We start from the raw sequence: 24,480 nt of genomic DNA, 5'->3' as shown, positions 1-24,480 counted from the left end.
CGGACCACAAAAGACAACCGCCGTTTCTTCCTCAAAAGTGCTTGCTTGGATTCGTTTTCATTTCCGAACGAATGTGGTGACACATAGGAGATCTACAGATTAAATTTGAACTACAATGAGAATGTGGTAGTACGTTCACAATCCACATATTTGTATCAGGCACAGTACTCTGCACTGTCTGCAAAGCCTGTTCAAAATATGCGAGCGTGAGATCCCTTTCTTTACCAAAAACTTAAAGATAATAGGTTTTTTTCCCAATGGACCGTGGTACTTTCTACTGACTCAGGCTCCTAATTACAGGACTGACAACATTGGGCTCCCTCTGCAGTGTAAGTAACATGTGAATATTCCAGAATATACGGCATCAGAATATCTAAAAGCTTATATATTATGCCGTAGTTATCATCACGTAAAAAATGATCCCAACCATATTTGAATGCTCTAGTATAGGCTTTCCATCATATTTCCGTTCATTCATAATACTCTACCTGATCAAATCTGTTAACATCATTTGACAATAAGTTCACCATTTGTCCAACCGTTGTCCTACTCAGCGCTGCCTGGCTAAGCTTCAGAGCCTGTTAAATAAAAAATATTTTACTGTGTAGTAGAAATTTAATTTTGAAAAGTATAATATATAATTGTTAACCAATACCTGCAGAATCCATGCATACCTTTCTGTATACTAGAGAGCAGCATGCTATTCGCAATCTCATACCAATACGCTGTGCACCAAAGAAATATCGATGATGCGTGAATACGAACATTGCAGCTAAAAGACAAACACAAGCAGTATAGAAATACAGGTCTTGCTTCGTCACAACCTTCATTCTCGCAAAATGTTCAATTAGATATCCTAATAGGATTGGCTGCATGACGTGTATGAAGCATTCCTGTAAATGAAACAAAAAATATAAATAAATAAATAAATAAATTAAAAAAAATCTAAAAGGTTTCAGATTTGAAATTACGTCCAAAGGGTGTTTTTTTAACGTTTCGTGTGTTACCTTTATTTATTAAGTATCATGTTCTTCGCACTTAAACCATATAATTCAGTTCAACAGCAATATCGCAGAATAATTTTAAAATGAGCATATCTTTAGAATTTCCGATACACAGTCTAGGAGATAAAAAGGTTTTTTTTTTTTTTTTTCGTAGAGTGTCGCCACTGCTCGCTTTTAAATCGTTGAGTTTGTTAATCAAAAATTCGTTAAAGTTTTACAAAATATGAAATCGATAATAAAACAAATTCCAAATTTTAAATTTGGGCTTTCAGATTCCCATATTCGCAGTAGGATTACGTCATTCAAAATTGTATGGCTCTAGGTACCGTTGTTTTATAACAATGCGAGAAACATACATACATTCATGCAGATTCTTCATTACTTAATTTCTTCGAACATAATACAGGGCGATAGCATTTGATGGCAACGATTTGAAAAGTGATACAGCCTTTTAAAGTTTTCACCGCAAAACGAAAACAATAGTCCTTCAGGGACAAAGCCCCCTTTGGACTAAAAAACTGAAAGATTTCAGATTTTATATTACGTGCAAAAAGGCGTTTTTTTTTTTTTTTTTTTTTTTTTAACGTTTTGTGCGTTACCTTTATTTATTAAGTACCACATTCTTTACACGTAAACCACATAAAATTCAATTCAACAGCAATATCACAAAATATTTAAAAAGAGCATAATTTTCGATACACAGTCTCTAGCGCTGGAGATAAAAGTGTTTTATTTTCCGTAGTGTTGCATTGCTCGTTTTGAAATCGTTGAGTTCGTTAGTCAAAAATTCTTTAATGTTTTACAAAATATGAAATAGATAATAAAACAAATTCGAAATTCAAAATTCGGGCTTCCGAGTGCCCCTGTTCGGTTGGGGGACTACGTTATTCAAAATTTGATGGCTCTAGGTACCGTTGTGTTTTCACAATGCAAGAAACTTTCATGCATTCATGCAGATTCTCCATTATTTAGTTTCTTTAAATATAATACAGAGAGATAATATTTGGTGGCAACAGTTTGAAAACAGAATCGACGCAAAATGCCGTTTTGAAATTAACAGTCCTTCTGGGCTAATAAAATCTTTTTAATGCGAAATAAACAAACAAAAATTATTTATAACATTAAAAGTTTCCATTTCTAAATTTTACCTGATAGTGTAGCTTCATCATAATAAGTCCCCGAGTTATATATTCAGTTCTATGTATAACGAAAGTTGAGAAGAATTAAAACTCTTTTGTAACGGATACTAATTTAAAATCGTTAAAATATCGGAAATATAAATGAGTAAATTATGCAGAAAAGCAGTTCAACAGCTTCGATTTCCTTTATTTATTCCTCGACTGGCAGAACTCAATGTCTGGGTGGCATGCTGTATATATATAATGAAAAATTCTACCTGTCTTGATCAACAGCCCATTAATGAAAAGCTCTCCCGAGTTTAAGTCTAAATTTCAGCAGCTGTGAACATTAAGATCTATTCTTGCATGTTATTTCCAAAGCCGCGGTGTAATGTTATTTTCCTCAAAACAAATTAATACTTAATATAACAAAAACAATTAAAGCCTCCGTTAGTCAATTTCTCTTTTCCACGGGCAGAAAATGTATCAATACAAAATTACAATTGCAATGTTTTATTACAGAATATTAAATCTCTATATATCAACATAAGCCTGCTTATTTTTTCGCATAGATTACAGTGTGTAAATCTACATCGAGCTACTCACAGATACTGTCGAATATTTTCAACAATTAGAGGATTTAAAGAGCTAGATTTTTTCGGTCGAAATTAAAAAATTTCAAAATACTTTCTTTCGACGATGGTCACTTTCAAATTTTATTGCTCAAAAGATACTCACAGATTTTAAACGAACTTCATGTCCATTCAAAATCTTGGATTTCATTTAAAACAGGAAGGCCTTTCCAAAATTGAGTTTTTCTTAACTATACAGATATTAATTCCTTATGCAACTTCTTTATCTATAAAAGGCTGGAATTTCACCCTTAGCTGTCATAAAAAATGCTTGCAGATTAAAATTTGATGCGCAGAAAGAAATGAAGGTAGCCGTATCTCATGTTTTGCAACAAACCGGCAAGCTGTGTAACAGTAAACAATCTCAGATCTCACATTTAACAAAGGGTAGGAGGAGATTATACCTCACTCGCATTTGTTAACAGCAACGGCAACATTTGTTTTCAGTACAGCAACGGTTATTTTTCGTATAAAAAATTAAAATTTAACTAAATATTAAAAAAATTACGACGACTGTTTTTTTTTTTTTATATATATATATATAAAAGGCTGTTTCATAGTACACACAATTTACTTCTTTTCTGTCATAATTATTTTTAGATTACCTAATTATTTTATTTTTATTATTTAAATTTTCTCTTTTCTCAGTTTACAAAAACAACATTTGACAAGGTAATGACGAGAAAAAATTTCATAAACTTGTAGGGTTTATATTTATTTTAAATAACACTTATTTTAAGCTATCTTTCCTGTCAAACCTTTACTTTCCCATAGAATTGCCAATGCTAGAGTATGTAAATTTTAGTAGAGCGCGCAGTATATTCAAATTTTAGCAGAAGTAAGTTGAGTTTAAATAGAAGGGAAACGCGTTTGTAAGTGTACCTCTTGAATCGCGAACGTGAAGGTTGCTAGGTAGAAATTTAAGAACCGCGCGTTTCGGCCTGTGTGCCTATCTCGGCAGTTTGCTGAATCTTTCAACTGCTTAATTAGTAAGCTCGCTGAATCTCAGCTGTATTTTTAGAACGCGGTTAGGTTAGTTAAGATTTCAGAGCCTCGTGGATAGTGATCTAGCTATTTATTCATCCAGTCATTATTTTTTCAGTTTTACATTCTGTTTCTGTTAAACCGCCGGGTCGGCGTAGTTTGTGAGCGTCGAGTGGACGCAGCTGTTATTTTTAAAGTGGAATAAAAAGGGCTTTAAACCCTTCTTACGTGTTTGTGTAAATTTACATTTCGTAGCAGTCACTACCACAGTTGCTGACAATTTGGGGCCACACGTTACCACAAACTTCTGCTTAAAATGTGCCAGACAAATCCTCTATAATGCAAGTTTCTATCATTAGACTCACAACAAAGCAAATACAGTTGACCAACAAAACTGCCATAGATTTTAAAAGGCCGAAAATATCTATTTTTTTAATAATGATAATTATGCTACAACTGATAATAGTACCATCTTAAAATATAAATGCAATCCCAAAAAATCAGATTAAAACTGAAAAGGTGAAATCTTAAACAAGATAAATAGCGCGAAGAGGAACTAGTTTTACAAGCTAGTTAGTTAGGCACTTTAATTATTCAGATTGCCATAGTTAAATTAAATAGGACATTATATAAAACGGAATATAGAATTCTAGGTCATTTATAAGAAGAAATTATTTATCCCGAAATGTAAATAAAGCACCAAAGCATAAACAGTGCGTCAACCACTAACAATATGCGCATAGCTTAAAATATTTTCTCATTCATGTAACTTATTAAAATTTTCTAGATTTAATTTAAAGTAGTTAAAACCGGTCGTGGAAACTTAGCCGACAGAACCTTTCACAGACAGTTAGCTGACAGGACATTTTGCGACGCGGACGTTTAGGAAATAGGAAACTTAACCGACTAGAACATTTAGCCAAAGGACACTTTGCCGACAAGGACATTTAGCCGACAGTACACTTAGCCGACAGCTGGTTTAACTGACAACCTCATTAAAGAAATAAACATCTCCGAAAATATTTTAGAAATTCATATTAATGCCATATATTAAAAATCTGATAATCGCAGAAATATTATTATAATTTATTGGTAATAAACCGAATTACAGTACTCTTGTTTATAATATGAATATTTCTATAATAATTATAATAATAATTAACAGTGTAATTTAGAACTCCATTGTTTCAGCTGCAATAAATCATATATAGAATACCAAAATAGGGAAAATGACACTGAATCCATTTAAAATAATTAGTTAATATATAGGTACGAAGAATCGTCTTCATGTAATTTTTTTATGGCTGGGGGCTTTATTTAATAGCTATTAGTCTTGCGCCATTACAAGGACCGGAAGTGGTGGCCATTTCATAATGAAAGCACCTAATAGGTGACAACTGTTGTTTCCTATGAAGGGACGGACAGTTACAAGCATGCCTTCTCGGATTTGCATCCGGGCCCAGCGCTATGGTAGTCAGGGTCACTAACCACTATACCAGCTGGGAGGCTCTTCAGGTAATTAATGAGAATGAATGACGAGCCAACTGTCAAATAAAATGTCCAAAAAATGGTAAATACTATCGCAGACTGTTCACGGACAAGCCATCAATTCCGCCGACAACAAGGGTGCAGGCACTAGAGCGTGCCCTTTTAATCTGGATTAACGAAGGCTCGAAACTGTTTTCGGGAAAGTTAAGTCAACCTTTCAACAAATTTTTCGGCGAAAATTGTTACGTAAATACCAAAGGAAAACCTTGAATGATGAATTTTAATATTTAATCATTGCATCAGTAACCTCAGGAAAACCTTCTTTCAACAGTTGCCGAGAAAAGAACAAAGAAAAGATCGAATCTCGTTTAAAGTGAGAATGTTGACATAGTATCTGAAATGTTTTTCTGGTAATGATAAGGACAAATGGGGTGAAAATGTTCCCGAAACGTCACTGACTTTTAGAAAGGACCATGACATTTTGCCCAGGTATTGCAATTGCTGTTTATTGTTTGTAGTATCTCATCACACGAGATAAATCGAAACACTCGACCCTGAATTTACATGAATGAACGCACAAAATTTAAAAACTATACCATCATGCGAGCATGAAAGCGTAACGAATATTGGAAATAAACTGCAATAAACGTGTTTTATTGAAACAAATTCAGGCGACGCGCACAGTATCAAACTGAGATAAGTTATGATAAAACTGTAATTATCGTTAATTTAAACAGAAAAAGATTGAAGAATTCCTCGTGCAACAAATAACTCTTTTACCGCCAAGCGCAAATAAGAAATGCTCTTTTAATTTGTTACTGAATACCACCACTCATCGTCATTACATGTAGCCTTTCATTGTACTCAAATTGATGCCAGTCATTGTTGCTTATTAGGCAACTGAAAACAGTTACTCCTAATAAGGATTTCTTCTTTCATTTAATTTTTACGTAATCTTAATAAAATATTCCTTATCACTATTAAAAAATGAAAAATAGAAAAAAGCTGAATTCCATTTTCGTTCTTGCTAATAAAATTGCTTCTATTTTGTGTCGCATTTTTTCGATTATGTTTCATATTGTAAGGATTATATGAATTTTATTAACAGTTAAATTTTAAGTTAAAGTTCGTTTCCTGTCTAGTTCTTAACTTCAACTTACTACTTCCGCCCAGAACGTAGTTTTGGAATCATTCTGACTACTTAATGAGGAGGAGCGGTATTTAAACCGCGAAGTTCTGATTGCTGAATTAGAGAGAACCAGAGTTTCTGATTTGCGCGCGTCTGCCTGTTGGTTACTATCTCTCAAATCTGATATTACGCTCGGCCGTACTCAGGCCCTTGATAAGCGTCGTAGTCAAATAGAGTTAAGGGGCCAACTCGATTAGAATCTTGATAGCTTCGGCTATATCTCTTTAGTTAATCTTAATTTTAGCTTATTTCTTAGGCTCTTAAGTTCAAGCCCAAGTGTCGGCTTTTATTGTACACTCGAAGACGGAGTTTTGTTTTAGTTACCCTTCCATCTTGTTGCTTCTTGTTACACAAACTTATTCGCTAACTAATTTTTAAGATTCGTCACTTTCTACAGTAACTGAGAAATACACTAGTGAGAATCTTACAATACGATTTCTATTTTGTTTGATAACATCATAGCTTTTTTTGATAACATCTTTGCTTTTATTATTTCAGTGCGCTGCTTTTATAATGTATAAGCATTTTAAACTCGTTAAAATCAATTTTGCTTTTTAGTTTACTGCACCATATTTTTTTAAACTTCTATACCTCAAGAATGTTTTTAAGACAATTAATTAATTATAAGGTTATTAATAACAAAACAATTTTGGTCCATAAATTTTAGCTTGAATGTAAAGCATAATTATTATCAAATACACTAAGCTCCAGATTATTTATGTTAATTACTGACGGGCAATCCGAAAATGAGGTGTAGAACTTCTGCTGATAAGTTCAATTAATCAACTGATTTCTTTATTATAAATCCTTCTGAGATTTCAAAATGAATGGCATTAATTTCTCTGTTTACAACGGGATTTAATTAAAATAACAATAGGATTTACGTATATTCTTTTTCTTCAAGAAAACTGAATATATATTGTTTTAAATAGTATATTTTTAAATACTATGTCTACTATCTAACCCGAAATCTTTGTTTACCAATAAAGTGTAATAATTTGTCAGTATATTTCAATGCTCCATCATAACCACTGTAAGATTCCAATCTTTAAGTTACAGCTAAAAATGAGGAACTTTAAGAACTGGTAAGCGAATAATTGCTTAGTTCAGGAGCCAGGGAGTAGAACTCAAGAAGGGTTGAACACTCTTTATTATTCAAAATAAATTTAACAGTCCAATGCTGGAGTTTACAACAAAGCCTCTACTTGGGCTTGAATCAGGAATACTAAGAAATAAAACTTAACTAAACCATAAAAATATAGCCGACGTTATTAAATTCTAACAGAGTTGGCCCTTAACGCTAACTAAACGGCGAAGCTATCAAGGGCCTAAAGTACTGCCGAGCGTAATTAATAGCTTAAGAGAGAGTAGCCTAAAAGGCGAACGCGTGCTGCTCAGAATCTCTGGCTCTCTAACGAAGTCAGTAGAACTTCAACTTTAAAAACTTGTTCTTCCTTCTTTTGCATTTAACCGCGCTTCTAAAAAGGCGTTCTGGCCGGAAGTTGTAAGCTGAAATTAAGAAGCGATAGGAAAGTGGCTTAAACTAAACATTAACTGTTAAAAACTTACGATAAACCTTACACCACCCTCACTATTTCCTCTTCATTCTACTGGCGTCTACGAATCGCTGGATCAAAACGATGTTGATCTAATAAAATTCAAGAACTTTCACCCTTCCTCATCCGTACCACTTTTAAGCTTCCATTATTTAGATTTTAAAATATAATTTCACCGAAGATCGATTCTGTTACCTTTTTAACAATAGAATCTTCTATCTCACTAAAGCAGGTATCAGATTTTCCAGTCTTGAGTCAGCATTAAGCTTTTAACTTCAGTCCGTGTTATAGCAACAAAATTCGCTGCATCAAAATCATGAATTTTTTCCACAAAATGTCACAATGTTTGCATCCTTTTCAAGTTAATATTTGATACATTTTTGATGGAACGATGCGCGGATAATCGACACAAGGATAGCAAATGTTCAGGGCGTATTTTTATAAATCATCAACGCACATTACATACTTATTTACATATTAAATACTCTCCACAAAATTTATCTACACTCGGAGAAGATTAACAAGCAAGTCTTTACAGAAAGGAGTTTTTTGCCATATTTCACTTTTGAAAACGAGGAAATGTATTGTTACGAAATGTACAGGCGAAGTAAGATGGCTTCCCCGCAAAGCAGTTTTAGGATTGCCATAGAATGGCAAGGAAAGGCAGAGTTGCCATATTCGGCGAGAAATCTCCCATTTGGCAACAAAATTAGCGATATGCCTTGGACGGATGGAGAACCTCCTGGAACGAATTCTTACCGGATTAGCCTAGAATGTTCTCGAACACAAGCCGAAAACTATATAAACCCTGCTGGTCCGAAGTCAGTTAATGTGTGCCTCGTTTAGCGAGCTAAGAGTCAGTCATTGAGCGAGTGTCTCGAAGTCTATCGCCGAGTTGGTTGTCGAGTGCATCGAGAGAGTCTTTCAGTGCATCGCCGATTACTGTGCTGAGTCGAGAGCTTTACTCTTGTGTATCGTCGAGTGCATCGCGAGTTGTAGCATGGAGAGTCTCGAGAGTACGTGGAGTTCCGAAAACGACCGAGCAGAGTCGAGAGCTGTACTCTAGTGCTTTGCCGTGAAGCTGTCTCCACCGTGATAGCCTGATAACCTGAAGGCTGGGCTGTGTCGCTGATCGTGTCAGCGTGTTTATAATAGTTCATCGACGACTATAAAACGTGTTTTGGAGCTGTCCTGACAAAACTGGTAAATAAAGTGTGTTTCGATACTTTATCAATTGTCGTCATCATTCACTCCAAATCTCCGAACCCCTTACGAACGTGAAGGAAGAAAATAACGTAACAACTGGTGTCAAGAAGAGAAAAACGCAACAGTATCATAAGCGGTGATGGTTCACTTTCAAGCTTTGCCTTGAGAATTCACCGAAAACGTAGTTTTGAAAACATCTTATCGAAAAAAGCGTATAAATATAAATTGCACCCAAGTGGAATTCATAACACTTGCTAAATTTTCCTGCTATACACATATCAAATTGGGGAAATATTTAATCCAACATTTACTAAAAGTTTCAAAAATGTATTTAAATCTTGCATTTGATTATGACAATTTATTTCAGTCAGCAGTTTATCTTTTCACTATTTCTTTCGCAGCAGCATTAGAAGATAAAACATAAGGATGTATTTAAATAACCTTCTAGCAGATACCTTTGATTCGTTATTAATCATACAAATCACAATAAAATACAAAGAGAGTAGAACAATTTATCAGGAGTTTGAAATGTATTTGTTTTAGTGATAACTTAAAAGTGATTATGATAAAGATTATAATAACGTACAGATTTCGCAACGTTTCAAGTCTTTAAGGATATAAAATAATTTAATGGAATAGTTCTATATAGAAAATCTAAAACTATCTCTTCATATGTAAAAAAAATAAAAGAATCTCCGCATATGCGAACCCAGCCTCCCCCACAAAAAAGTGAGTTGGAACGAATATATCTGAATAGGTATAAAAAAGCAATCAGAATTAATAATTAATCAAAATTCAAATGTTGCTTGTCATTTTCTCAGAACTAAGTATATTTTGATAATTATGACACGTGTCTCTCAAAACACAGTGAACAGTGATTCTCTCATTAATCACTGTTCTATAATTTTAGCCCAAAGAGCGGTATCCCCCAAAAAAGCTATTAGTCACGAAACAGCATTTGGAATCAAATCATTATAAACGGTTGTATCACTTTTCAAATTGTCACCAAATATTATCATCCTGTATTATATTTAAAAAAATTAAATAATCAGGAATCTGCATGAATGTATGTATGTTTCTCGCACTGTGAAACAACGATACCTTGGGGGTGGCAGGACCTGCAGCAGAGGGTCGCCAAAATTGTAGCAGTTTTGATATTTTTTTAACTTGTTATAATAATTTTACAATTAGCAAATATTTTTACGCGTTATATCTGAAAACAGATAAAGATAATACAATACAGACAAACAAAAAAGCGAAAACGTTTCGACGCATTCTTTTTATAATATAAACGTTCATTTTCCTTACTTTGCACGAGACGCTGTTATTTCGTCTGCTGCTTATTTAAAATTTTCACGTTTTTCTATGCCTTAAAATTAGAAATTAAAGTTTATGACCTAAAACTGCAATAGTATATTACAGTACAAGTGAAAAGATTGACAGTTTCACTCAAGCGTTTGTCGGATTTGCGCAATACTTATGGGGGGTCCCACAAAATGTTTGTAAGTATTATGGGGTCTTCAGGGTCGCGAAAAAATCTCAGTGATGAAAAGGGGTCGCGACTGAAAAATGTTTAAGAAACCCTGGTTTAAGCCGTAAGTTTCCGACGGAGGCATTACTGTCCCAAAGGGAGGGCTAAGTCATTATAACCATTATTTTTATAGTTATCTATAAGTCTATTAAAAAGTTAATTTATTTAATCCACGGCAAATTTTGCATTTCAAAATGTCTGAATCTGAGAAGAAATTCCAGCAGTACAGTATTGAGTATTTGAAATATGGATTTACGTACTCTCCTACAAACCTATCATTACCTATGTGTATAATTTTCCAAAACGATTTAATAAAATAAAGCTAGGTTAGAAGACCATTTAAATGAAATGCTTGCTGATAAAAAAGACAAAGACCTATCCTATTTTCAGAAAAGAGACATTTAAAATAGCCAACTATATCAAACCTTTTTGCGTCGTCTTCTAAACAAGAAAATGATGGACTACGAACCTCATATAATATTTCAGTGTTAATCGCAAAAGCGGGTATAATTGGCGAGGAATTAATCTTGCCAGTAGTCAACGAGGTAATAAAAACCGTTCTTCATCATAAGACACCGTCAGATATCATCAGAAAAATTCCTCTGAGCAATAACACGGTGCCAAGAATAAGTGGAGCTGACAAAAGTGGGTGGCAGTTCAATGAAAGTAAATGTGACAGTATGGATAAAATAATAGGGTAATATGTTAATTAAGATAAACCTTACAAGATGGCTCACTGAATAAAAAGCGGAATTGCAAGCAATTAATAACTTTCTTAATTTTCCAAAACACATCTATTGCTTTTGAAAAGAAATAACCTAAAATCAGGAAAATATCAGAATTGTATATTCATAGATTCGAATAAGAGGTAAAATAAATAAACATCCTTGAAGACGAATACAATGAATAAAATAAAATAACCTGTAGGTGTAAATTTTACAAACAGTTTGTAGAGACATCAGGATTTTTTTTTTAAACAGGTAACATGAAAACTAGCAAACGCCTTCGCCGGGAATCGAACCACGGACCTCTGGAATACCGGCTCAGTGTGCAGAACCACTACACCACGAAGGCATGCTAGGAAAGTGGGAGAGATACCTTTATATACTCCCCTTTTTAAAGGGCGACTCAATCGCCAAATCTAGATGGTAGAGAATCATCATCTACCACTATTTTTAGTTCGGAAATCCTGGGTGTGAAGATTCATCATCCAAACCCTTTTTAGTTCGGGCGCCACTGTAGAGACATTTTTGGAAGCCAAGCAATTATCTTCGCCGGGAATCGAACCACGCACCTCTGGAATACCGACCCAGCGTGCAGAACCACTACACCACGAAGGCACGCTAGGAAAGCGGGAGAGGTACCTTATAAGTTTAGACCTTTTGATTATGAAAAAACTCTAAATGAAAACAATCAAGGTTAATCTTTGGATTATGGTAACTTAACGATTTTTTGGCGAAAATTTGGCGACCAACCCTGCTACAGCAACCTGTTAGTTTTTTTTTGGGGGGGGGATGCCATTTTGTTATCACGAAGTAAAGGCATGTTTTTTTTTTTTTTTTTTTTTTTTTTTCTTTTAAAACTCAACCTTCTTTTTTTCCAACAATCTGCTAGCCGAATTACGCTTATGCTAGAACTTTTATGGAACAAAAGTGCTTAATCATGAGGAAGAGTAGGTGCGAAATTGGGAGAAAGTGCAGAATCGCCCACTGCTTGCCGGGTTTTCAAGAATTGCACATACACGGTATCCATGTACACGTCGACCTATTTTCACTTAAAAAAAATCCCAGAATTGCATAAAAATGGCACTGCGCATACTCTTGACTTTATCCATGTACACTGCTAAAGTCCTAGCTAGTAAGTAACCTTTTTTTTTTTTTTTTCACAGGACTAGTTTCGATGGTTTTACCGAACCATCATCTTCAGCTGCAAAACCGCAAAATGATTTTTGTTGTTTAAGTAACCTTTATCGCCTTACCAAAATGTCGCCAAACTACCTGTTACCATATTCCAAAGATTAGCCACAATCAATATACTAAGGAAACTTTTAAACTTATACTTTATGTTTAAAAACTTGCAAACAGTTCTAAATATGTTTATGACACGACAGTAGACTTTCATTGGATCTTTGAGTATACATTATTATACGCCATAGATTACACTGTATATTCTGAAATATTTTTCTTTCCTGAATTTTTAAGTTCCATTTTTCATTTAAGGCCATTATAATAAATCAATACTTTTTTTAAGTAATTCTTTCAACAGAGATTCTAAAGTAATGGTAAATGAGGGGTAAGCATCATTAATAAATTCAGATTGATGCGTGACTAAAAATAAGTAAAATTGTAATTAAAAATAAGTGTACAGGCTGAATCTCGACTCATCTGTGAAAAGCACAGTTCTAGAATTCCCCCTTGGTTGAGAACCGTCAATTTTTGAATCCTCCAGAATTTCTGAAGAAGGTATAAACAGTCATTATCCTAATGTTAGATTACAGAAAAAAATAATTTTTCGACGGAAAAAATGAAGACTGGCAGAAATTTTGGCGACTGTCTGAAGTTGGAGTTCGTGCAAACAGACAATTAGTAAAAGTTGACAAATTTAACTGTTGAAAATCATTTTTAAAAGCTTTGTATTAAAATGTGTACAAGGATTAACATTAAATCTAAGTAATTATTATTTATCAATTGAACTAAAAACAACGATTTGTAAAAAGCGAAATTACCATAAAAACCGTTAGGCTTAACTCTTCTTCACTTTCAAATTTAATTGAACTGAGACAGTTACATCATATAATTAAGGAAGAAGAATCGTGGAACTGCTAAACATGACTCCAGTTCCTTTAAAGAATAATCGAAATGCGCTAAAAAACACTTTTGTTTCGCGGGGTAAACGAAGCTGATAAAGGACTCGTATTCAGAAAATAAAAAATTCTAAACGTTAACCAACAGCAGTTGCATTAAGTACTACAATTAAAAATGCGTGCGTATTTTTGTTCTACAGACCAACTAATATCTCTATCTAGGCTTAGATGCTGTTTTTAATTGTTTGAAAAAATCGTGTTTTTGCAGATGTTACCACGATCGCATACGGTGCACGAAATGTGGATGAAAACGCAGTCATTATATTTGCAAATAGGTAACCATGACAAACAGTTTGTCGGAGAATGAAATAAGCAAAAAGAGAGATGACATCAACAACAGTGATGTAAATCATACACTAATTTATTCCGTTTTCAGTAGAGAACGTTGCATCATACATTTAGACAGCTACTGCTTTGATGAGTGCAGGGATAGGAAATAAAAATTGTACGTTTATTTGACACTGGCACTAAAAGAACTTCTATTGATAAGCAGAATATCACCTAAATTTAAATTTGGAAATGACAGGAATGCTTAACTATTTTTACTTTTTGGTTTATGAGAACAAAACGTAATCTCATTAAAGTAAAATTGAGAATATTTGTAATTCAAAAGAAATAATACATTTAGAAGTTATCTACGATAGTCCATAACGGAACTCCATGTATTTCCGAAGCGATAATCGAAAGCCCTGGGAAAGAAATTAGGAAATATTGTAAATAGATAAATATACAAATGGCTGAATGTTCAGATTCTGAAAATTAAAAAATATCCTTTTTAATTGGTTCAAGTAATTTTTGAAATATCGTTAATGGAAAAATAAAACGAATGCAGGTACTTCAGCGGGAATATAAGCAGAAGTAGTATATTTATTCATCTGTCTGGACACCTCAATGACATCGAACTCTATACAAGTAATGAAGGTTATTATTCGAAACGAAAGCTTAGAAGAAACTGAGATTTTAAAGAAAATATTTGATTCAGGAAGTTTGAAAATCTCGTGAAAAGATAATTTAGAACAAGATAAAGTTTTAAAGGAAGTAAAAAATTCTATCAAACGTCTGTTGGCTGTTATCAAGTCAATCGTACATAGAACGAAAAGATTGAATCTTTATATAATAGCTGCGCATCAGTGGTTTGAAGATTCAGTGGTAATCCAACTTTGTCGAAAGTGTGGTGGTTCAACAAAACATAATATCACATCAAATATGAATAAATCAAAATCAATAACCACCAATCAATAAAATATAAATTGATTTAATTAAATATAATAATATCTCAATCTGGCGCTCTCGGCGACCTCTAGCGTTACGCGGGTCTTACCAATAACTATGCCAATGCTGAAAGTCATTTTCAAACATTAGTTAAAGAATTTAAGAGAAAACGTTCTTTTCTCAATAAATATAAGGAAATTATTTCGAGGCGTGATGCAGAAGGAGTAGCCGAGAAAGTTGATTTAAATACATGTGAAAATAAAACTAAAGTTTATTATATGCCTGATCAAGCAGTAAATCGTGAAGATAAATTAACTACAAAATTTAACATTATTTTGATACCTCTCCTAGTGCAATAAATTTTATTTCGCTTAACGAACGTATGAATTTGAACAGCAAATTTGCATGTTACACTAGCGACTGCACCGATTGTGCTGCCATTCTTGAACAATATTCCAGAGAACATTTTCCAAAAGAGTAAAGCTCGTCCTCATACCGGTTGCTATTACCCAAAGTGTTCTACAGATTGTCAACATGTTGCCTTGGTCTGCGAGATCATCAGGTCTTTCTCCTAATGAATGCGCATGAGAAGACAAAACCAGCATAGATTTGATTGAACAAGTGCAACAGGCATGAAACTCCATCCCACAAAATGACATACAGCTCCTATATATATATGACACAATGCATCCCCCCATACATTCAACATCTTAGCTATTTCAGCGGTTATTAAGTACTACCCTTTCACATTTGAAATGGCGTGCACTTTAATCTATATCCTTGAAACACAAATAAATAAGGTACCTAGACAAATGCTTTATTCCTTTAATTCAGTCAATTAATTAAAATAAAATATATAATATAGTAAAATTAGTCATTCCATAAAATTGATTTCTTCTTGTTGCTGGGGGTTTCATTTTTCATCAATGTAAATACTTTAATTTCCTGAAATAAATAAATAGGCAGAGTTCACATTTTGAGCCATGATTTCTCAATGCTGTGTCTTTAAGTATTCCCTTAACAATCTTAAAAAGCAACAAGAAAAAGGAGTTTATAATAGTAATTAAATGATCTTCTACATTAATATTTCATAATTTTGCTTGTAACTTTTGTTTAACATGAATTGCAAAATTTATAGAATATAAGAATATTAGAAGTGTACTTACTTCAATAAGGGTGAAAAATCCATTCAAGCAATAATATAATCCGAAACTTCGAATTGTTGCTTTTACAAGACTAGGCTGTTTTCCATCTTTTAATTTTCGAAGTTCCTTTTCCCATTCTCTGGAGGGGAAATAATATTAATAATAATAATGTACTTAAATGTGCAATAAAAGTAATTAGTTGTAATTCAATGCAGTTAACACCCTGAGAGGCACAGCTTTTTGAATTTGCTCATGAAGACTTGCATTTAAGCAGCATTTATTAGTTAAATTTGTATAATTATTTATTTTAGTCTTTATTTTCATAAATTTCCATTCATTAAGATGATATTTACATAATTAAAGAAAGTAAGAAAGCAAAATATTTGAAATTATAAGCTAATATATAACAAGTGACAAAAAATCTCATGACCGAGTAAAGGCGATGACATCTTTCAGGAGGTTTTAATAAAAAAATTCTACTCTTTATTTTACAAAAGTATTTTTTACAGAATATGAATTAGATTTGACAATTGATAATCGGTTGATTTTATTTAATCTTTATTTGCAATTGATTTATTATTTATTTTTACACGTTAGAAGTAAATTATATTTCCCTACAAGGTTATACGCAGTAATGACGTAATAGAAAATTGCGCATCTTTTTTTAAAGTTTTATAAGTTTATTTTTAAAGAAACTTTTCTGAGTGTATATTTTATAAAGCTGAGATGACAAAAAATTACTTTTTAGTATTATTCGGTTTAATTTATAACACACACACAGACTTCAAATTTAAAATAACGAAACCACTAAAATATATTAATTCTGGATTCAGCAAATCAGCCACAACAAAAAGAATATATATATATAGATAGATAGATATGGATAGATAGAAAAACATATTAAAGTATATATATTAAGTGCATGTATATACATACGCGAATTTTGGAAAATCTCAAATATAATAAACTAATCTCTAGTACTTTATAATGTTAAGAAATCTCCAGAATGTTTAAAGGGTTTTAAAAAGGCTTTTATCTAAGATAGCCCTTTTTAAGATAATCTTTCTTACGCTTCTCTATTTTGTTCATTAGGTGAAGCTACAAGTATTATTTTCTTCAATGCCATTCAGTTACTGTTACATACCTTATTTCAGTGCAAATTCATTTCTTGCAAAATAGTGCAGAATATGTTTTTCTGTTTGAAGAAGGCATATCTTTATAAGAGTCTATCAAAATGCAGGTATTTTTTCTGCATTACTTCTTACAATTTATGGTTGAATGTTTCGTTCTGCTTTAAAATTCCAGATGATAGGTGAGACGTTTGTTATTTATCAGAATTTTATGTTTATTTACATTACAATGTTGCCTATTCTGTTCGTAATACTGTATTAACTTCACGTTTAGGAGCTGTGAAGTCTTTTTATTTAGAATAATACTGACATACCTTTGCATCGTTTCTCCAATCTTTTCTGATGAGTCCACAGTGGGGCAATCATAGATGTCAGATAATTTGAGATTACCTTTTTTACCTTTTAAGAACAGCGGCGTCAACCACCTAGGAAAATGAAAGGAAAAACGAAAGATTAACATCAAATATGTAAAAATAGTAAACGATACAAATAATAAAAAACCAGATAAAATAATAAAATACAAAATTTATGAACATTTTCAACAGATTAAATTAAGCTGATAAATGACATTATATTAGTTGAAATATTATACTAATAAACGGCAAATGTTGGTTACTTCACCTCAACTGACGCTACTAGTGGGCAACCAAAGACTTGGAGTCGACTGTTAGTATTAAGTTAACTAAACCAGAGAAATAAGTGGAATATTTCAAATTTTTACTCAATTTCGATTGTGTAGAGGCCGATTTATTTTGATATAGCTCTATTGTTTTGTGTTACTGGTAAAGATTAACAAATTATTATATTTAGGACAGATGAAGAGATTTGAAGATATACTGAAGCTTTAAGCGATATCGATTTTGTTCTACCAAACTTTTAAGAGCATGTTCAAGAATGATAATTTAAAATAAAAAAAATAAAAAAAAAAAGAGCTGTTATATTTATTTAAAATTATATTTCTAAAGACTAAGTTGACAAACATAATTTAAAGATAGAATATTACAATATTTTGTACAGAAGATGAATAGCAAAATTCTTCACTCGTCATATTACGAGTTAAGAATTTTACTCAATCTCTTTTTAAACTGCGTCACAGGCCGCTGACATACATAATAAATAACGATCAGATTTAGTACTATGCAATGCACTAACCTTGAAATTGACTAAGATCTAACATTGAAAATAATTTCAATAATAATAATAATTAAATGAAAATAAATTCAATGAGTTATAATTATATATTATTATAAATTTATAATTATTTTTGATAATTTAATATTTAATATTAATTAATTTTACATTTTGAAATATATGTTCTAATTAAAACTTAAAACTCTAATCATTTCGAGAAATGACGTGAGATTTCGCACTTGAGCCACCCAGTTCTAGTTAATACTTTGCAAAATGACCGGCTACATTGAGCCTTAGCTTGCAATTCTAAGTTTAGCCATGAGAAAACGGCCAAAGTTAGAAGTCTTGCAGAGCTATGTAGCAGTCTTCGCTCTTAAGGATGTTTATTGGTTTGTCTGAAATCCCGTTGTTGCACCCAGAAAATCAAATTGTATGCTATGAAATTTATGTCAAAATTACATTGTCAAAAGAAATCACAGTGTTAAAAAATTATCAAATAATAGATATACTGTAATAAACTATAATTATCAGCAAACTGTTATATTACTAAATAGTAAATACTTTTTTTGGTTTGAGAGTGTTAATTTCGAGCAAAATCATTACTGTCTTTGTACAGTTTTCTAAATCCAATCTCAAACTGTAAATGCCGGAAATATCGATAAATTCCTGCATATTTCGGGATTATTATTAACGCATATATATAACACATGAAAATACTTATAGCTAAGTAATATACATTTTATGTACTTTTCGCATTTTGAGAAGAAATAAAATTAAGAAGGCATTTGTAATTAAAATTAGAATTTCTGTTAAAAAGAAGAAAATGAACGGAAATAATGCCAGTAAGTAATATCGAATTAAAATCAAAATTCCTAATAATGTGGTAAAATAATTTTAATATTCGTCGAAATCTGCGCAATGAAACAATTAGTACTATGAATAAATATGAATTAGAAGTAGTACTATGAATTAGAAGTGAATAAAGAGGCGCAATGACATTTGTTTGCAAAATAGTTATCAAAATTTGTCTAAGTATTAAACAACTGGATAAGCAACATCATTGTCAAACTGCTTAAAGACATCGCTAATTCAGATTCGACAACATTTAGCTAACATACGCAGTTTAAAAACAAAAAGTGAAAATCACGTTAATGTTGCAGATGGTTTCATAAGTTTCGGAGAAGGTCATGTCTGTTTACTTGTTTGTTTTTTTGTGCCTCACAGCTATTGTCCATGGCCGTGACTTTAAAGATCGATGTACACTAAAAGTGGCAAACCTATGCATGCTCTGCCAGTTGAGTTTGAAAATCTTTTCACCAACAAACGGTAATATTCTTCGAAGAGGGTGAACGTACTCGTGGCCTTTGTGGTTAATTTAGTTTTCGCTGATATAAGTTATCACTAAAGACCTATTAAACAACATTTAAGATTATTCATATGAGGAATTTATTATAATTCTCATACTATCGAATATTAGTAATATAAAATATTTTATTAATATCTCCTCACTCAGTCTTTCAATCACTGTGTAAGGTGTTTTGTCCCTCCTTAACGTCTGCCTCCGTTGTGCAACTAGGACACATGTCCGTTTGGCATCAGGAGGTCTGAAGTTCGAGCCCCGACAAGGGCGTTGCATAATGTTCTTGTTTCCTGATTCGATAAAAATTTTAATGATTCTACAATTGCGCCTGAAGTAAAATGGGATGGACGATAATTGGCCATCACCAGGATTCGGATTCGAAAATTAATCACGATAACTCACGTAACTGGAACTTTGTAACTGGATGCATGTCTGAAGGGCATGGGGAGATTAGAATCCGAATCCCATACTTCACATTTTTCACGTTTTCTGCTCCGATAAAAATCCTGATGACTTTGCAACTGTGTAAGAAACTATTTTAGTGTTCAACACTTTTAATGCTACATACAGGTTAACCACGTTAACGAGTGCTACCGGGAAAAAGTGAAAATATTTCAGAAACCTTTCATTGTACTACATTGGCGAAAAAAGATATTGTGGGATAAGAATGTTTTACGATTAATAACTGCACAATTTTTTATAATTAATAACTCCACTCTCGAGTGCTTTAAAATATAAAATTAAGAAATTTTATTGCCATAGTTCAAATGAATATGAAAAAGTTCGTTTTCCACGAATTTCTTTGCTGCAATTAACATATATTCATCACAAATATTAACGTAAGAATGAGGTGAGCAAATATTTTAAGTTTATTTCATTGATACGAATAATTCATCTTGTGCATTTTACATACGTTTCGCTAATGTGTTTTTCTGCATGCCATATTACATGCAACGGACATTGTACATGTTTAATTAAATCTATGTCGTGGTTTGAATTGAATCTCTCTTATATATGTATAACTTCGGCACTTCCTTCTAATGGCCCAAATAAAAAATTAATTTCCCATACACTTAAATTAAAAGCTATCACACAGCTACATTCGCCGCAGTATGAAGACTTACTTTATACGTAGGGGTCTTCAACAAGTTGCCCGCTGAAGTCATTTTAGTGGCCCCACATTTAAATTTGAATAAAAATTGAAGAATTTTTTTAAATTTTGATTTAAAGAAAAATTGCCTTGTCAGCTTTTTGTCGTACAAAAAATTCATTTTCTCCTATTTTTGATATTTAAAACATTTCGTTGACATGCCTGATATTATTTCAGATAAAATTTTCTAAAAATGACGAGTTTTTCAAAAATTTCACTTTATCTTATGTAATTTTAAAAATTAAAAATTTGACTACGCATAAAACCTCAATTCCATAAAAAGGATAGATTCTTATCTTTGTTGTAAAAGTGATTAATTTCATTCGGTCTAAAGGACTTAAGGCAATTTCACAATTTCGACAGTTCTCGAGAGATTTGGAAGCTGAATATGGTGATGTTGTGTAAAACGTGGAGGTACTTTGGTTCAACCGAGGAAAGATGCTTCAGAGCTTGTTTTCTTTGAAGAGCAAAATTCAACAATTCATGGAATCTAAAGAGAAATCTATTCATGAGTTCAGTGATTGAAAATGGTTGAGAGACTGCATTTCTTATCGATATTACAGGTCATCTCAACTACCGCTTACCAGGAAAAGATCTACTTGTTCATAATCTTTATTACTTTGTGAAAGCTTTTGAGACGAAATTAATCCTCTGGGAAAGTCAGTTGCTAAATAAGAATTCCACTCACCTTCCAAAATTGATGGAGAATGTAAAGAACTCTACAACATGGAATTCAAATTCGCCAGTAATGCAAGTTTTTTTTATTGTAAATGCGTTTTGTAACATCGTTCTGTACTTTAGACTTTTTTTTTCATAGTTACAAATGTTGCAAAAGATTTTAATTCCATTTCCATTTGACTTTAGGGAACCAATGTATAAATATATAAAAATATGTAACACTATTTGTATATAGTGTTACATATTTGTATTCGTTTTCACGTTGCCTTTGCAAGACTACAATTAGAATCAACTGTAGTCTTGCAAAACAAACCTGCCTTTTTCATACAAATTTTATGACTAGACTACATTTTGACAGACATGTGGACCGCATATCTTTGTGAATTTATTGATGTGGCTCTCGGGCGAGAAAGGCTGAAGACCCTACTACAGGATTCCTTTTTCATAATCTATCCTGAATTTAAGACCATTAATTTAAAACACATTTAATCGAAGAACCTTTTTAAGCACCCTGAAGATTATATGTATAAATTCAAAAGATGCGCAAATACACCAATAGAGGAAATATGTAATATACGCCATAAGTAGCAATTTAAGCAATGGATAAAAACCATGCGGATACTCTTAATATAGAAAACTGATTCGCTCATGTATTTAATGCTAATGTTTAACATAGAATCACATTTTTACGGTCATAAAAGCATAGCAATGAATAAAAATAATTTTTAGCACAATTAAAACTGTATAGGTATTACAAAATTTTCAAATTGGTTCAAATAATATTGTACCTTAATAAAATCTCAAATGTTTAGAAATCAACAATAATTTTTTGTTGCATACTATGCTAGAAATCTGTAATCAAAGTTAATAAAAATAATTGCATTTGCGAAATTCTAAAGAATAAATACTATAAACATGAATTGACATTTCATTTTTTTTGGCTTATGAGTAAAATTGTAAAAGGTATGAGCTTAATATTTAAATTTAAACCGGTGCTTCATGTTCGGCGGAACCTTGAATTTCTAAAGAACTGTAGAGGTTCGTCAGTCAAAATCAAAATTCGAAATATTTTTTTGAATTCCACATCCGCATAACTAATCATTTAATAAATTATATAACATTTTTATTTCTATTATTATTTTTATTATTATTATTATTACCTAAAATAATATGAAAGAAATCTATATCTATCAGTAAAGTTGAATGAAAGAATGATTTTTTGGCTTATTTTTCTCATAAAATGCACGCAAGTTATTTTCAATAATATTCTTACATTTTCAATAATATTCTTAGCATTTATTTTTTTATCATAGCCAAGATTAGACCAAATAAATCGCAATATATAGACAGCATTATTCAAAAATATCTAGAAAAAATAGAGATGCGGGTAGAAGGGACCTAAATAAGCGGATTTTGTAACGGGATATCTGTGCGGAAATGGTGCGCTGATGTAGCACACAGCGCTGTTAAACGTTACGTAAAAGCGGTCTGATGGCTCAAATCATCATTCCTTGGGTGCATTTTGAGCAGTATGCATCATTACATGAAATAGGAACTGGTCGATATGTATTATACCTATAAGGCTGCTTAAAAGAGGTACTCGGGAATCGTCCTCTGTTCATCCTATGAGGACTTTCTCTATTTTAGCTAGAAGTAAGTTCTCCATTTGAATACTTTCTTAGTTTTAGCTAGGTCTAGGTCTATTGTGTGTGTATATATATACATATGTCATAATTTCGAAGCACAGTCGCAATGGCTGAGTGGTAAGGCTAGAGGAAGAAGTTGATGCCAAACTAAGTTCAGCCAATTATCATTTTTAGCACGCATATAAAATCATCTCAGTAGCTACCTTCACGCATATAAAATCATCTCAGTAGTTACCTTCACGCATATAAAATTATCTCTGTAGCTATTTATCCAATCATAATGAAATCCGATATATTTCTATGATTCAATCAGAATGAAATATGATAAATTTCTATGCACATTGGTTTTTAACAAGAAATGACGCAGGCGTTTTTAAAGAAGCGAAGTGGAGAGATATTAGCAATGTAGAAGGTAGAAGAATTTTGACATAATCAGCTCGCCTGAGGTATTTATACCAGAGTAGGTGTGATTCTAGAGACAAGCTACGATTGGTTAATGTTAGTTTTAGCTGCCCTTTTCACGTACCGTTACATAACATAGAAAGATCTCAATTTTGGGAAAACAGACGAATTTAGAGGGAGAGCACCATATCTAGAATCGTTAATTTTTAGGTCGCCAATTATATTTAAAGCAGCTACCGCATTTTCTTATATCTTACATATACAGAGGTGGCCAAAATTGTGGACACTTTTGGAAATTTTTATGTTTTTGAACTTTGTATGCTTATAGAAAACGTTACGTTTCACAAAATGCAAACTTGTATATATAATTTTATAGAGAATTTATTACTGAATTCAATACAAAACACAAAATTCAATTATTTGCAATACAAAAAAAGTTAAACGATAATAGTTATCAATATACATTAGATAGTGATGATTGCAATGAGCTATCAGTACTTAGTAGAGTACCCTTTATTTTAGTTTACAGCTTCACATCGACGTTTCATTGAGCTGACAAGAGTTTTAAGCTCTTCTTTCGTTATTACATGATGCCAGGAAACAATTATAGCCTCAAATAGTTCCCTTTTATTTGATGGGCGCCTCATTCGGACAAGAGTTTTCAAACGGTGCCACAGATTTTCGATAGGATTGAGGTCAGGACTGTTTCCTGACCATGACAACAATTTAATGCTCTTTGTACGAAACCTCTCTTTCGATATTTTGGCCGTGTGGCAAGGAGCAGAATCCTGCTGAAAAATAAACGAAACATTGTTGGAAAAGAGATCTCTGATGGAAGGTAGAAGTTTTGGTTCTAGAATAGTGTCAATGTATTTTCTGGCATTCAGTGTCCCATCGATGACATGAAGGCGACCAATACCATCTGCTGACATGCATGACCAAATCATAACACTAACTGGGTTCTTCACAGTTGCTTGAATGCAGTCAGAATGTAGCTTTTCTCCTATTCTACGTCTTACATATTTTCGCCCATCACTACCGAATAACGATATCTT

At 32.5% G+C, this 24,480-nt stretch overlaps 1 protein-coding gene across 3 annotated transcripts in view; it reads right to left on the bottom strand.

Annotated features, from left to right (window-relative positions):
- The window catches only part of LOC118190953 (ATP-binding cassette sub-family C member 4-like), a 123,943-nt gene that overhangs the window by 74,462 nt on the left and 25,001 nt on the right, over positions 1-24,480 (bottom strand). For all 3 annotated transcript variants that reach the window (XM_085812827.1, XM_085812826.1, XM_085812828.1), the window contains 4 exons: positions 17,373-17,483; positions 15,950-16,067; positions 675-893; positions 489-578 (listed from right to left, as the gene is read on the bottom strand). In XM_085812827.1, the coding sequence (XP_085668953.1) occupies positions 489-578; positions 675-893; positions 15,950-16,067; positions 17,373-17,483 (538 nt within the window). The remainder of the gene's footprint in view (positions 1-488; positions 579-674; positions 894-15,949; positions 16,068-17,372; positions 17,484-24,480) is intronic.

This window comes from Stegodyphus dumicola, chromosome 3, assembly GCF_044657685.1.
Source record: "Stegodyphus dumicola isolate Sdum_Otavi_A_Nest chromosome 3, ASM4465768v1".
NCBI classification, from domain to species: domain Eukaryota; kingdom Metazoa; phylum Arthropoda; class Arachnida; order Araneae; family Eresidae; genus Stegodyphus; species Stegodyphus dumicola.
Note: the sequence above shows the minus strand (reverse complement) of the source record. Positions and strands in the feature narration are given on the sequence as shown.